Source organism: Microtus ochrogaster (assembly GCF_000317375.1).
Source record: "Microtus ochrogaster isolate Prairie Vole_2 chromosome 14 unlocalized genomic scaffold, MicOch1.0 chr14_random_1, whole genome shotgun sequence".
NCBI classification, from domain to species: Eukaryota; Metazoa; Chordata; class Mammalia; order Rodentia; family Cricetidae; genus Microtus; species Microtus ochrogaster.
Window position 1 is genome coordinate 29,007,508 of NW_004949096.1, and position 13,587 is coordinate 29,021,094.

The following is a 13,587-nucleotide window of genomic DNA, read 5'->3' on the forward strand; positions in this document are numbered from 1 at the left end:
AAACAAACAAACAAACAAACATCAAACAACAAATATATATATATATATATATACACATACATACATGTGTGTGTATATATTACACATATATACACATATTTATCCCCTAACATTCACACCAGGAGAGCAAGACTTAACATAATGGATTTATATTTTAATAAGTATATGTCTTAGTTTCTATTGCAGTGATAAGACACCATGGCCAATGTAACTTATAAATGAAAGCATTTAATTTACCTTATGGATTTCAGAAAGCTAGAGACCATGGTGGCATAGCAGAGGATCAGCTGAGAACTCATATCCTGATCCATAACCACAAAGCTTTAAGAGGAAGGCACTCTGGGAATAGCACAAGTTTTGAAACCTCAAAGCCTCCCCCTGGTGACACACCTCCTCCAACAAGGTCACAGCTCCTAATCCTCCCCAGATAGTTCCTCCAACCGGGGACCAAATATTCAAATATATGAGCCGTTCTCATTAAAACCACCACAGTGTACTTTTAAGATGTGTAAACTTTCCTACTTTGCTTAGCCTTCTGAATAAAGGTGGTAGAATTGTCCTCTCTCTGCTAATCATATCCAAAGATTGAGAATCACTTACCTGGGGCTGGAGAGATGGCTCAGTGGTTAAGAGCATTGCCTGCTCTTCCAAAGGTCCTGAGTTCAATTCCCAGCAACCACATGGTGGCTCACAACCATCTGTAAAGAGGTCTGGTGCCCTCTTCTGGCCTGCAGACATGCACACAGACAGAATTGTATACATAATAAACAAATAAATATTTAAAAAAAAGAGAATCACTTACCCTAACTTATATTTGTGAGTCTTTGTCATTTTTAGAGTAAGACTGCGTGCCTACAGGTTCCCACAGTTGCTATTTTCTATGGGAGCTGCTGGGCTGGATATATAGCCTTTTTCAAGTAGTACATGTTTATTTCTCGGTCAGCTTTTTGCTTTAGTTGCTAACTGCCTTAGGGAATTTCTTATGCAGGCTGAAGTGGACACTTAACCTTTCTGAACTTATTTTTTTGATCAATGAAAATCATTTGACTCACAGATTATTATGTATATTGTAAGGAGATGTATTATAAAATGCCTACCAAGAGTACCACTGAATAAATGATGTTTTGGTTTTTCATTGTGTTGTGTATTTGTTTTCTGCAGTGCTGGGGACCGAACCTTGGGCCTCAGGCATGCTGGGTAGCCACTCTTCTACTTGCCCACATCCCCATTCCTGTTTATTTCACTGGCATTGCTAACCAAATAAATGTTTCCATCTTTTCCAGGCAAACTGGTATCATTCATTGTATCATCGAATAGACTTATGAGTTTATTATTTCCCTTTTCCTAGTCCCTCCAACGGTAACTTTTCTCATGTGAGTAGTCTGTTGAGAATGTTGGCAGGATGCCCTCACCCTGACTCCTCTGACTTACAGCAAATGGCCACTGCAGAAGGATTGATACAGCGATCGAAAGGGAAGGAGAGACCCTTTGTCCTTTCACGTTCTTTCTTCGCTGGATCACAAAAGTATGGTAAGAAATGACTCACATTATAAAACACAGGTGGCTACCCATCCTTTTCTTCTGAGCACCGTTTATGGTATATGCTACCTGCTGCCACTGTGTTCCTCTTCAATAGCCCTATAGCTTACAGTGTAGAACCTGATGTGCTCTGACATGTGTATTTTATACTATGAATAAATGGTCTGTAGGTCCCTCAGTTGGTACAGTAGACGGCCTAGTAGGTGAGGGGCCCTGGGTTTAATGCTCAGCGCCATATAAAACCAGGCAAAGTGGTGTATGTTTGTAATCTTAGCACCCAAGAGATGGAGGTGGGGGAACAGAAGCTCATGGTCATTTTCCAAGGTCATCTTGGGCTTCATGAGACCCTGTCTCCCTCCCCTAGCCCAAAAGCCAATTTTCATCAAGTTTAGTAGTTTTTCCTACTAAAGAAATGGTCACTTACTTGTTGAGAGAGTGACTTCAGAGTATTCAGTTTTCTGGCATAGTGATCTGATCCTATCTTTTTGACTTGTGGAAAACTAGGGAAACATATCTCTAACATACGGCTCAGCCAGCTGTTCCACTTAGCAGTGTGGCTTAAAATAGGCCTGGCTGCGTGCTTGTTGTCAGGGTCATCTATGACTGAATCTGGTTTACAGCTGATACAGATCAGTTCAACTTAACCACTCTGTGGCAGAAAGGGTATTTTAAGGCCCCTGTCTTTGCATAAGTAATTGAGAACATAGGTCCTATCGTAAAGAACCTTGCCTTTGTTGAATTGTAGACCTTTTAGGTCTCTCACTCCACCTCCCAAGACTAGCTCCTGTGTTCTTCAGCCAAAGGACAGAATAGTAGCAACAGAAATGCTCATCATAGCATTAGACCTTGAGGCCAAAAGAAAAGTCTACCTCTGTAACAGTAAAAGAAGGGTCACAAAAGTGTGGGTTATCCACGAGACAAACTATCATGAGGCAGTTTAAAATTATAGTTTAAATGGTTTTTCATTTATTTTAGGGGGTATGACGCATGCCACCAGTCTAGAGGTCAGAGGACAACCTGGAGTGGTTAGTTTTCTCCTTCCTTAAAGTGGTAGTTTTAATTGCATGAGAATAGGTTTGTAACATTATGTAAGTTAAAAAAGAAAGCATGCCTGAGTGATATTCGTTATCCCAACTATTAAAAATGTAAATGTAGTATTTTCAATCAGTAAAAAGACTTCAGTAAAAATATAGGAAAATTTAAGCCTGTAATCCAGGCACTTGGGAGTGGAAGCAGGAGGATCAGGAGTTCAAGGTCATCATAGGCCACATAGGAAGTTTGAAACCAGCCTAAAATACAGGAGATTCAGTCTCAAAAATAAATACATACATACATGAATGAATAAATAAATAAATAAATAAACAAACAAATAAGGGCCAGCAAGATGGCTCACAGGGTTAAAGCACTTGCTACCAAGCCTAATGACCTGAGTTCAATCCCAGGGACCCACATGGTGGAAGGAGAGAACCAACTCCCACAACCCAGTCTACATAGTGAGTTCCTATCTCAATGAAAAAGAAACTGCAGGGGAAATTATAGAGGGAGAGAATTAATTAAAAAAAAGTTGATAGGCAGCAGTTTAAAAAGATAACAAGACATATGGTTGTTAATGTTTCTTTTTCCGTTGGAGCTTTTGATACAGGGTCTCACTAGCTCAGGCTGGCCTTGCACCCGAGCAGTCCTCACACCTCTCTGTCCCCAGTGCTGGAACTGCAAATGTGTGCTGCCATGCCCTTGCAGTTTATGTTATCTTTGAGCACTTAGGTTTTGGGTCACTTCCTAGTCTGCAGTACTCGGTGTGATTATTTGCCCCGTGTGTATTGAGGAGAACATGGCCTTTTCTAGTCGCATGCTTGACCACTTGCTGTAAAGAATGTGTGGCTACACAACCGTGTTAGCCGTGACGCACTGTGTGTCTACGTGAGCTTTTTTGATGAAAATGTTGCCACAGTTTCAAAATCACTGTGTAGATACAGCCAGAGCTCAATTGATGGCAAGGAAAAATTACTAGAGAGCTGTTTAAAAAACAAAATCCCTGGGCTGGAGAGATGATGGCTCAGAGGTTAAGAACGTTGCCTGCTCTTCCAAAGGTCCTGAGTTAAATTCCCAGCAACCACATGGTGGCTCACAACCATCTGTAACGAGGTCTGGTGCCCTCTTCCGGCCTGCAGGCATACACACAGACAGAATATTGTATACATAATAAATAAATAAATATTTGAAAAAAAAATCCCTTGAAAATATTTCTCTCAGGCTGGAGAGGTTACTCAGTGGTTAAGAGCGCTACTATTCTTCCGGAGGACCTGTATTGAATTCCCAATACCCACATGGCAGCTCACAACTGTTCCAAGGGACCCAATGCCTTCAGACAGACATACATGCAGGCAAAACACCAATGTACATAAGAATTTAAAAATATGCCGGGCGGTGGTGGCGCACGCCTTTAATCCCAGCACTCGGGAGGCAGAGGCAGGCGGATCTCTGTGAGTTCGAGACCAGCCTGGTCTACAAGAGCTAGTTCCAGGACAGGGCTCCAAAGCCACAGAGAAACCCTGTCTCGAAAAACAAAAACAAAAAAAAAAAAAGAATTTAAAAATATTTTTCTCTGCCTATTGGCTAGCTCAACATTTCTACAGAAGATTAAAACAAAAATATCTACTGAAACCATTTTGGTAAAAGTAAAGATGTTGTAAAATAAGATGACTTGTCCTCTTATGTGTCTCCTCAGTGATAGATAATCTGTTATCATAAACTCTTATCAACTATAGCGTGAACTGGAACTTTGCTTTAACAGTCTGACTTCTTGCCTAAATCTACTTAACAGCTATATCACTAGGGTAGAATATGGTTTACCATATCCCCTGATCTATAAAACAAAGCTAATAATATTGTTTGCCTGGAAGGATTGTCGTAATAATCAAGTGAGACAAGAAACCCAGAGTATTTACTTTTGTTTGTTTATTTATTTTGTTCTTGTTTTCATTTTTGAGACAGGGTTTCTCTGTGTAGTGCTCACTGTCCTGGAACTCACTCTGTAGACCAGGCTGGGCTTGAACTCAGAGATCTACCTGCCTGTGCCTTCCGAGTGCTGGGATTAAGACATTTGCCACCACTGCCCTGTGTTTTATGAACCTTAATAACTTTTTACATTAGAAAAGTGATACTTTTAATAGAATGATCAAAATTTTTTAAGGTGGAAAATCTGTTTTCCATTTTATTATTTTTGTCTTTAACAAATATGGGATGTAAACTGGGTAATGGTGGCACACACCTTTAATCCCAGCACTCTGGAGGCAGAGACAGGCAGATCTCTGTGAGTTCGAGGTCAGCCTAGTCTACAAGAGCTAGTTCCAGGACAGGCTCCAAAGCTACAGAGAAATCATGTCTTAAAAAATAAATAATAATAATAATATGGAATATAAATGAAATGGAGTACATTGTATGATTTGTGTGTATTTTCATGCCTTTTTATGGGCGATATAAGGTGCAGTCTGGACAGGAGACAACACAGCAGAATGGAACTATCTGAAAATTTCCATCCCGATGTTACTCACCCTTAGTGTCTCGGGGATCTCCTTCTGTGGAGGTAAGTTGATTCCTGGCTTGAGGTTTTGAGTAGGAAGAAATGAGGAGTGAGTCTTCAGCGCTCATTAGCTGTTTGGAACAAGGATGAATGCAGGAAAGAAAATGGGGGGAGAGCGAAAGGGTTGCTTCAAAATTTATGTGCTCTAGAGGCAGGGGTAAGAGGGTCTCTGTGAGTTCAGACCAGTCTGGTCTACAGAGCAAACTTCAGGACAGTTAGCACTACACAGAGAGACCCTATCTCATAAATAAATAAATAAAAGTCTTTTTGTTTTGTTTTGTTTTTCGAGACAGGGTTTCTCTGAAGCTTTGGAGCCTGTCCTGGAACTCCCTTTGTAGACCAGGCTGGTCTCGAACTCACAGAGATCCGCCTGCCTCTGCCTTCCTAGTGCTGGGATTAAAGGCGTGCGCCACCACCACCCGGCAATAAAAGTCTTACATGTATTTTGTCTGAATTGAGGACAGGAAGTCAGGTAGTGGATGAGGCATCTGTTTTCATCCCTCGTTCCCACAGCACTACCTCCAGAGACTCAGTAACTGAATGTTCCAGACGCATACTTTTCTTCTTGAAAATGGAAAGAAGGAAAGCACCGCAAACAACTTAGCAAAACAAAAGCCAGTCCAGGAGAGTGCTAGCCTGGTGTGCTCAAGGCCTTAGGTGTGATGGGCAGCAGTGTAGCCGAGGGATGAAGAGAGCCAGCCTTACAGAAACACTTCTGCTCAGCATAATTAACTGTTTTCTTCATAAAATGTGCTCAGTTGGTACAGTGCTTGTCTAGCTTGCAAGAAGGCCTCTGTTTGATCCCCAGTCCCACAAAAAAACAAGTATGGTCACACAGACCTAAGATTCTGTAACTAGGACATGGAAATAGAAGGATCAAAGGTTCAGGGTTGTCCTTAGCTAGTAGTAAGACCCAGCTATGTAAGACCCTGTCTGAAAAAATACATGACTGTGGAAATGGCTCAGTCAGTGAAGTGGTTGCTACACAAACATGGGGACCTAAGTAAGTTCAGAACCCCAGCACCCATGTACAAGAGCTAGGCACAGCGGCACATGCCTGTACCCCAGAGCTGGGGAGGCTGTGGTAGGAGGGTCCCTGTTGATTGCTAGCCAGCCAATCTAGCCAAAAATAAAGTGGAGAGTGATTGAGGAAGACACTGAAGTCAGATTGTGGCCTCTATATGCACATATATCTTCTCACACGTGAATACACACATACACATGCACACACACACACACACACACAAAAGATGTGCTCTTAGAAAAGATGGATCTAATTCAAATACATGTCTGAGAGTCTCCTCCTGAGAATTCAGTGCAGATAAGTGAACCAGTATGAAGGTCTCGGTATACACTGGCTGCAGTCCTAACTGTGAAGGTCTCGGTATACACTGGCTGCAGTCCTAACTGTGAAGGTCTCAGTATACACTGGCTGCAGTTCTAGCTATGAAGGTTTTGATACACACTGGCTGCAGTCCTAGCTGCAGGTCTGAATTCTGAATACTTTTTATTCTCTACAAGAATAAAAACAAATTACTATCACTTTTTTGATACATGTGTCTTTGTGACATTGGTCCACATGCAAGAAATACATGTCCTACTCAAGGGGTGAGCATGAAATTCTACCTAAACCTTCACGGCTAATGATCTGCCTTTCAGGGGTTGGTATGCTTTTAGTCTTTGCTTTCAGACACACACCTAATCAGGGAGACATCACACAATTTGTGGGTAATGGAGGATCCAGAACACACAGGACAGCTGCTCTTACCAGAAAAGCCTGTGACCTTTCTACAAAAAGAAAAGGAAACAAAATGTAGAGCATTCTTCCAGATTCCTGCACGGACTTTTTTTTGTGGCTCAAACTTCCCTATTTGAGGCCATAGGTTTGCCTGTTGTGTTGAGTGTGCACCTAGAGCATCTCCTCTCAGTTTTCAAGGCCGTATTTTACCTTAACATATCATTTATTCCAAGTCTAGTTTCTTATCCGGTCTTTCTGTCTAACCAGCTGATGTGGGTGGCTTCATTGGCAATCCTGAGGCAGAGCTGCTGGTGCGTTGGTACCAGGCTGGAGCTTATCAGCCCTTCTTCCGTGGCCATGCCACCATGAACACCAAGCGGCGAGAACCCTGGCTGTTTGGGGAGGAATACACCCGACTGATCCGGGAAGCCATCAGAGAGCGCTACACCCTCCTACCCTATCTGTATTCTCTGTTCTACCAAGTCCACATGTCTTCTGACCCTGTCATGAGGTAAAAAGGGCATCCTCTAGGGGCTCCAACAACCTACCAACAGATCCCCAGTGATAAGGAACTGGAAAGGGAGAACAAAAGCCATGTGTTTACTCAAGTTTCAACCAGCTCCACTGCCTGTTGTGAACAAGGTGCTGGCGGTTGTGCATGGGGTGCTGGCTGTTGTGCACGGGGTGCTGCCTGTTGTGCACAGGGTGCTGCCTGTTGTGCATGGGGTGCTGCCTGTTGTGCACGGGGCGCTGCCTGTTGTGCACGGGGTGCTGGCTGTTGTGCACAGAGTGCTAGCTGTTGAACCACAGAAGCTGCTGACTAGATCCTCTATTTATGATTGGAGTATTGGTATTTGCTGAGAGATGGCAATGTAAAGAATAAGGAAATGAGTTTACAGTAAATAACTTTAACATTTATGTATAAACCTCTCATGAAAAATAATTTTCCTGCCATCTGAGGCTTGATCTTACCCACAGGGTTGAACTTGAGGTGGGAGTTTTTTTCTATCATATAAATTCTATTAACTTTCTAGGTTAGAGAAAAAACTTGCACAGAGTTCAGAGTCAGCAGTTCCTATATTTGCTTCAGACCAGACATTTCCTAGTGATTCTAACCATTAGGCAGAGTTAGAGACACTTGCTTTGCTACCATTCTGTAGAAACAGAATGTATCGTGCAAAGCCTGGGTAAAGAAATAGCAAGTTTCATTTATTTAAAAAAAGTACTGGGCTGGAGAGTTGACTCCTGGTAAGCAGTTATTGTTCTTACTGAGGATCTGGGTTCAATTCCCAGCACCTACATGGTGCCTTACAACTGCCTGTAACTCCAGTTCTGAGGGATCCAATGCCCTCTTCAGACACTTGCAGGTACCACACATACATATGTATGTATGTACTTGCAAGCAAAACACTCATAGGCATAAAATAAATTTAAAACTCTAAAAAAATTTTGTCAATTAAAAAAATCTTTTTGGGGGCTGGAGAGATGGCTCAGAGATTAAGAGCATTGGCTGCTCTTTCAAAGGTCCTGAGTTCAATTCCCAGCAACCACATGGTGGCTCACAACCATCCGTACTGAGATCTGGCACCCTCATCTGTGGGCATACATCGAGGCAGAATGTTGTATACATAATAAATAAATAAATCTTTAAAAAAAATCTTTTCCTTGGGGCTGGACAGATGGAGCAGCAGTTAAAAGTGCTTGCTGTTCTTGTAAAGGACCTAAGTTTGGTTTCCAGCATCGATGTCCAGCTCCAAGGGCTCCAGGGCCTGCTTTTGGCCTCTGAGAGCACTTGTACCCTAATGGCACACACACACACACACACACACACACACACACACACACACACACACACAACTAAATTAAATCATTCTCACAAATTAAAGATTGTTAGAACCACTAAGTTGCTATCTAGACACAGATATTGAAAGTTTTGTTGTTTTATGAGCCTAGGTGATTCCTAGATGAGTTCTATTAAACAATAACTATTTTAAAATTTTGGCAGGTTCTCACCCTCACCCAAAGTGTTACCAACTTGAAAGCAATGAAAAATAGTTCCTTTCATCTAAATAAATAGTGATTAAATGATACATAAAAGTCAGTGACTGCAAGAAATGGCACAGAATTATCATTGTAATAAAATATTATTTTTTGCATTTATTTTACAATGAAGAAATTGGGCGTTTAGACTTGCCTTAGTTTTTGCCTGTTAGAGTGATAGTCACTCAACAGTCAGATAGGAAAGCAACACATAATGAAATTCTCAATATCCTATTAAGATATTCAGGTTGGTAGAAAGCTCTTTCACATAATAAATATAAAGTAACCATAGCAACTGCTCATAAGCTCTTTGGTCATATGAAAAAGAATACTGGCTCTTTGCTACTTTCCATCTCCTTTCAGAGAGTTACAACACTAAAAATATAAAAATCTAATAAAACATTTAGCACCAAGAATAATAAAAACATAATGATATTTTAAAATGTGAATTCTGTTTTCTTTCCCCAGGCCTCTGTGGGTTGAGTTCCCTGATGACGTAGAGACTTTTGGTGTGGATGATGAATACATGCTGGGTAAGCATTTATCAGTTAATTATAGTTGTGATAGATTCTATAACTATGCTTTCATTATTATATTTTCTAGTGAGAATACCCTAAGCCCAAGAAAGACGACAATAAAAACGGGATCTTATTTAGCCCAGGCTGACCTAGAACTTACTCTGTATCTAAGGATGAACTGATTCCAAGTACAGGCTTGCCTCATTACACATGGTGCTAGGGACTGAACCTGGAGCCTCATGCATACTAGACAAGTACTCTACCAAATAAGCTACACCCCTAGCCCTCCTTCACCAGATAGTGAGACCATGGCTTTTGTTGTAATGTAGCCCTGACAATATAGTTCTTATTAATGCCAAATAAATACATAATATTGGTGGGTATGATTTGATGGTTTGCTTGGGATCCACTCCCCCGAAGCCTGGTGAGATTGGTATGAAAAGGGAAGTATGAGAAGTAGATCAGGTGGCCGTAGTAAAGACACCAAGGAACTTGTGTCATGTGTAATAGTAGACCTCTTTTTTTTTTCCTTGTGAAACAGGGCTTTGAAGCCCAGGTTATCCTTGAACTTGTAATGCTCTTCATCAGTGTCCAGATTGCTGAATTCACAGGCATATACCTACCATGCCTAGCTAGGCTTCTTTATTGAGAATGAACTGTGAAATGTAAAACATGGAAGGTTGTTTGTATTAAGAATGGAGCTCAGATGTTCTATGGGGAACCCACTAAGGCCAGCTGGTCCGGGTCTGAAAAAGCAGGGGATAAAACCAGACTTGCTGAACATAGCAGACAATGAGGACTACTGAGAACTCAAGAACAATGGCAATGGGTTTTTGATCCTACTGCACGTACTGGCTTTGTGGGAGCCTAGGCAGTTTGGATGCTCACCTTACTAGACCTGGATGGAGGTGGGTGGTCCTTGGACTTCCCACAGGTCAGGGAACCCTGATTGCTCTTCGAGCTGATGAGGGAGGGGGACTTGACCGGGGGAGGGGGAGGGAAATGGGAGGCGGTGGCGGGGAGGAGGCAGAAATCTTTAATAAATAAATAAAGTAAAAAAAAAAAAAGAATGGAGCTCAAGAAACAAGACTAAATATTGAGACCCAAAGAATGAATTGTTCTAAACAGTGGGAACCTCCAAATGTAAATAATAATAATGACGCTGATAATAACGATTATAGTAACAGGAGCCCTTGAAGATATCGTTCAGGGAATGCTCTTGTATAATGTGCACGAGGCTCTGTGATCAGTCCCTGGTGCACGAGACGTCAGCTTAACAGTCCCTGCCTTGGAGAAAGGTCTTTCATCATCCCTTACCTCCTTATACCTTAGTTTCATCCTCCCCACTCAAAATCTTATGTATTTTTCGTTTTTCTTTGTACTTTTTCCTATTTCAGTATTTGTTTTAACCCTAATTTATTTGTAATAACTTTTTAATATCTGTCTTCTTCACTTACTACAAACTCCATGAAGGTTGGAACCATGTTTGTTTTCTTTACTCCTATGTCTCCAAAGCCTAGCATGGTGCCTGGAACTCAGTAAATAAATCTTTATTAACTAGAAGAAACAGTTCAAGATAGACACAGCAGTACAAGCCTATAATCCCAACACTCACAATACTAAGGCAAGAGGATCATGGGTTCAAGGTGCCTGGGTTACATAGTGAGATCCTATAAATAAGTCTTTTACATGAATTAATTAGTAGATGCTTTTACACATGTGTGACACCAATATGAAAGCAAGCTCCAGGCTATCCGTAAGAGAAGTACAGATCTACAATGGTAACTGTTGGAGGACAACTGTGAAGATGTGTATACTGTGAAGATGTGTCTCTGCCAAGGCACCTTCTGATTGGTTTAATAAAGAGCTGAATAGCCAATAGCTAGTCTGGACTTCCAGGGAGAGGGAGGAAGTTTTGGGAAGAATCTGAGAGGCTGGGAATCCACTAGCAAGACCCAAAGCAAGTTGGACATACAGTATGGAGGAGAGGTAACAAGCCACATGGCGGAGTGTTGATTAATATAAGCGGGTTAATTTAAGTTATGAATTAGTTGGGAAAAAGCTAAGGCCAAGCTTTCATAACTGATCAAAAGTCTCTGTGTTATTATCTGGGAGTTGGCCATCTAAAGGAAGTCCGACTATAGTAACTGCCCAAGCAAAAGGGCCTGAAGAACTGCACTGACCAGACTTCTAGATAACACTGTGGCCGCTCTAACCAGTGCATTTGTAGCAGATGATAAAGCACTGGGAAGGTGCAATGGCGCTTTCTGATTACTGGCATACCAGTAGCTACGCAGAAAATGGCTGCTCAAGCCTGTAACCCTAGCACCCAAAAGGCTGCAGGAGGATCATCCCAAGGCTAGCCTGGGATGCAAAGCAAGTTCCAGGTCAGTCTTGGCTACATAGCAAGACCTTGTCTCACAAAACCAAAAACCAGAGCAAATAAACACGCAAGATGCAGCAGAATACTTCAGGGTCCCTGTCCCATATCATAACAGCCACAGGTGGGTTTAATCTGTGACCTTTTTGAGCCCCGACCTTTTCCCACCAGTGCTTCTCTCTGGTAAATTATTTGTTCAGTTCACATAGTCTCTGCCTTATAGAAGATCACAGTCCAGTGATCCTAAGATCACAGTAGTGCTCCACGAAGCCAAGGGAACTTTCAGATTCCCATAATGATACTCAGTTTTATCTCCTCTCCATTTTTTAGGAAGTGCTTTATTGGTTCATCCAGTCACAGAACCACAGACCACCATGGCTTCTGTATTCCTGCCAGGGTCAAATGAGGTAAGAGCAATAACAGACATATCTTGTGTCTCCTAGCTCTCATGCCTGCATTTCTCTTGGGAAAGAGATTGCTCCAGCGTGCAGTTGTGAATTTGTCTCAGATGATGGTAGGTTTTCCACAGCCAAGACTGTCCTCTAAAGTTGACAGACTTAACTGGGGAAGGTGGAGAAGATGACTAGGTGACAACGTTAGGGAGGTTTGTACTTCCACTTTGACTTGTAGAAGTGAGTCCTTATGAAGATGGGGGCGTGACTTTAAGGTAGAAGATTTATTCCACCCAGTTACTTTGTGGGAGTCTTTTTTTTTTTTTTTTTTTTTTGGTGATTCATCAACTAACTCCCTTTTCTAGGGCTCCCAGGTAAGAGTTAGGACCTTGTTTCCAAATCTCATAATCACCCCCAGAAAAGCAATGCTGTAGGGGTAATCAAGTTTGCATGGATTTCCCTCCAGGTCTGTTTCTTCTCTGACATTCTTCTTTTCTCCTGCCTTGTGTGTGGTTGATTTGTTTGCTGTTTCCCTTCCCCTCCCTTCCCTTTCCCTCCTCTCCCCTCCTCTCCCCTCCTTTCCCCTCCTTTCCTCTTCCCTTCCCTTTGTTTTTTCTCTTTCATCCTGCTTATGGTTACAAGCGTTAAGTTGGGTTATTTACTGTGTGTGATGGGGAAGATGCATGTTCCACAGCTTGCAGGTAGAGATCATAGGACTATTCTGTAGAGTTGATTCTCTCCTTCCCCATCTATGTGGGTTCTAGGGAGCAAATTCAGGCATCCAATCTTTGCCATTGTTTTCTGAAACACCTCACCAGCTCAAGCATGAAGTTTTTATGAATCAGTGAACTATTGTACCACACTGCAGCTTCTGTGATGAGATTTTTAATTTTTTCCCATTTTTATCTTAAATTTTGTCTTATTCAGGGGTGGGGTGCAGTGGTAGAGGGCAAATTCAAAGGGACAGGAAAATGAAGGGGATCAAGATACATGGTGTAAAAGACACAGAGTAAATAAAAAGAAAGGAAAAGGAAAAAGAAGAACCCTGGAGGCGTCATCTCATCGTTCATGCACACCAGGTTCTTACCTACCATGCATATCTAGCACCTAGCACAGCGGTAGGTTGTTCAGTAAGTAACTTTGAAATGTATAGCAGGACAGGGAACAGTCTTTAGTTCATCAACCATACCCCTTCAGTGACATCTTCCTCTTCCTTCTCTTTCTCTTCTTTTTGAGATGTAGTCTCATGTATCTCAGGCTATCTTTGAAATTTAAGATGAACTTGGACTTTTTTTTTGTTTGTTTTTGTTTTTTTTGTTTTTCGAGACAGGGTTTCTCTGTGGCTTTGGAGCCTGTCCTGGAACTAGCTCTGTAGACCAGGCTGGTCTCGAACTCAC

At 41.8% G+C, this 13,587-nt stretch overlaps 1 protein-coding gene across 1 annotated transcript in view; it reads left to right on the forward strand.

Annotated features, from left to right (window-relative positions):
- Ganc (glucosidase alpha, neutral C) overlaps positions 1 to 13,587 on the forward strand; it is a 58,864-nt gene that overhangs the window by 34,380 nt on the left and 10,897 nt on the right. Inside the window, exons 15-19 of the mRNA XM_026787859.1 lie at positions 1,434 to 1,530; positions 5,024 to 5,125; positions 7,128 to 7,371; positions 9,369 to 9,433; positions 12,129 to 12,230. Of these exons, the coding sequence (XP_026643660.1) occupies positions 1,434 to 1,530; positions 5,024 to 5,125; positions 7,128 to 7,371; positions 9,369 to 9,433; positions 12,129 to 12,230 (610 nt within the window). The remainder of the gene's footprint in view (positions 1 to 1,433; positions 1,531 to 5,023; positions 5,126 to 7,127; positions 7,372 to 9,368; positions 9,434 to 12,128; positions 12,231 to 13,587) is intronic.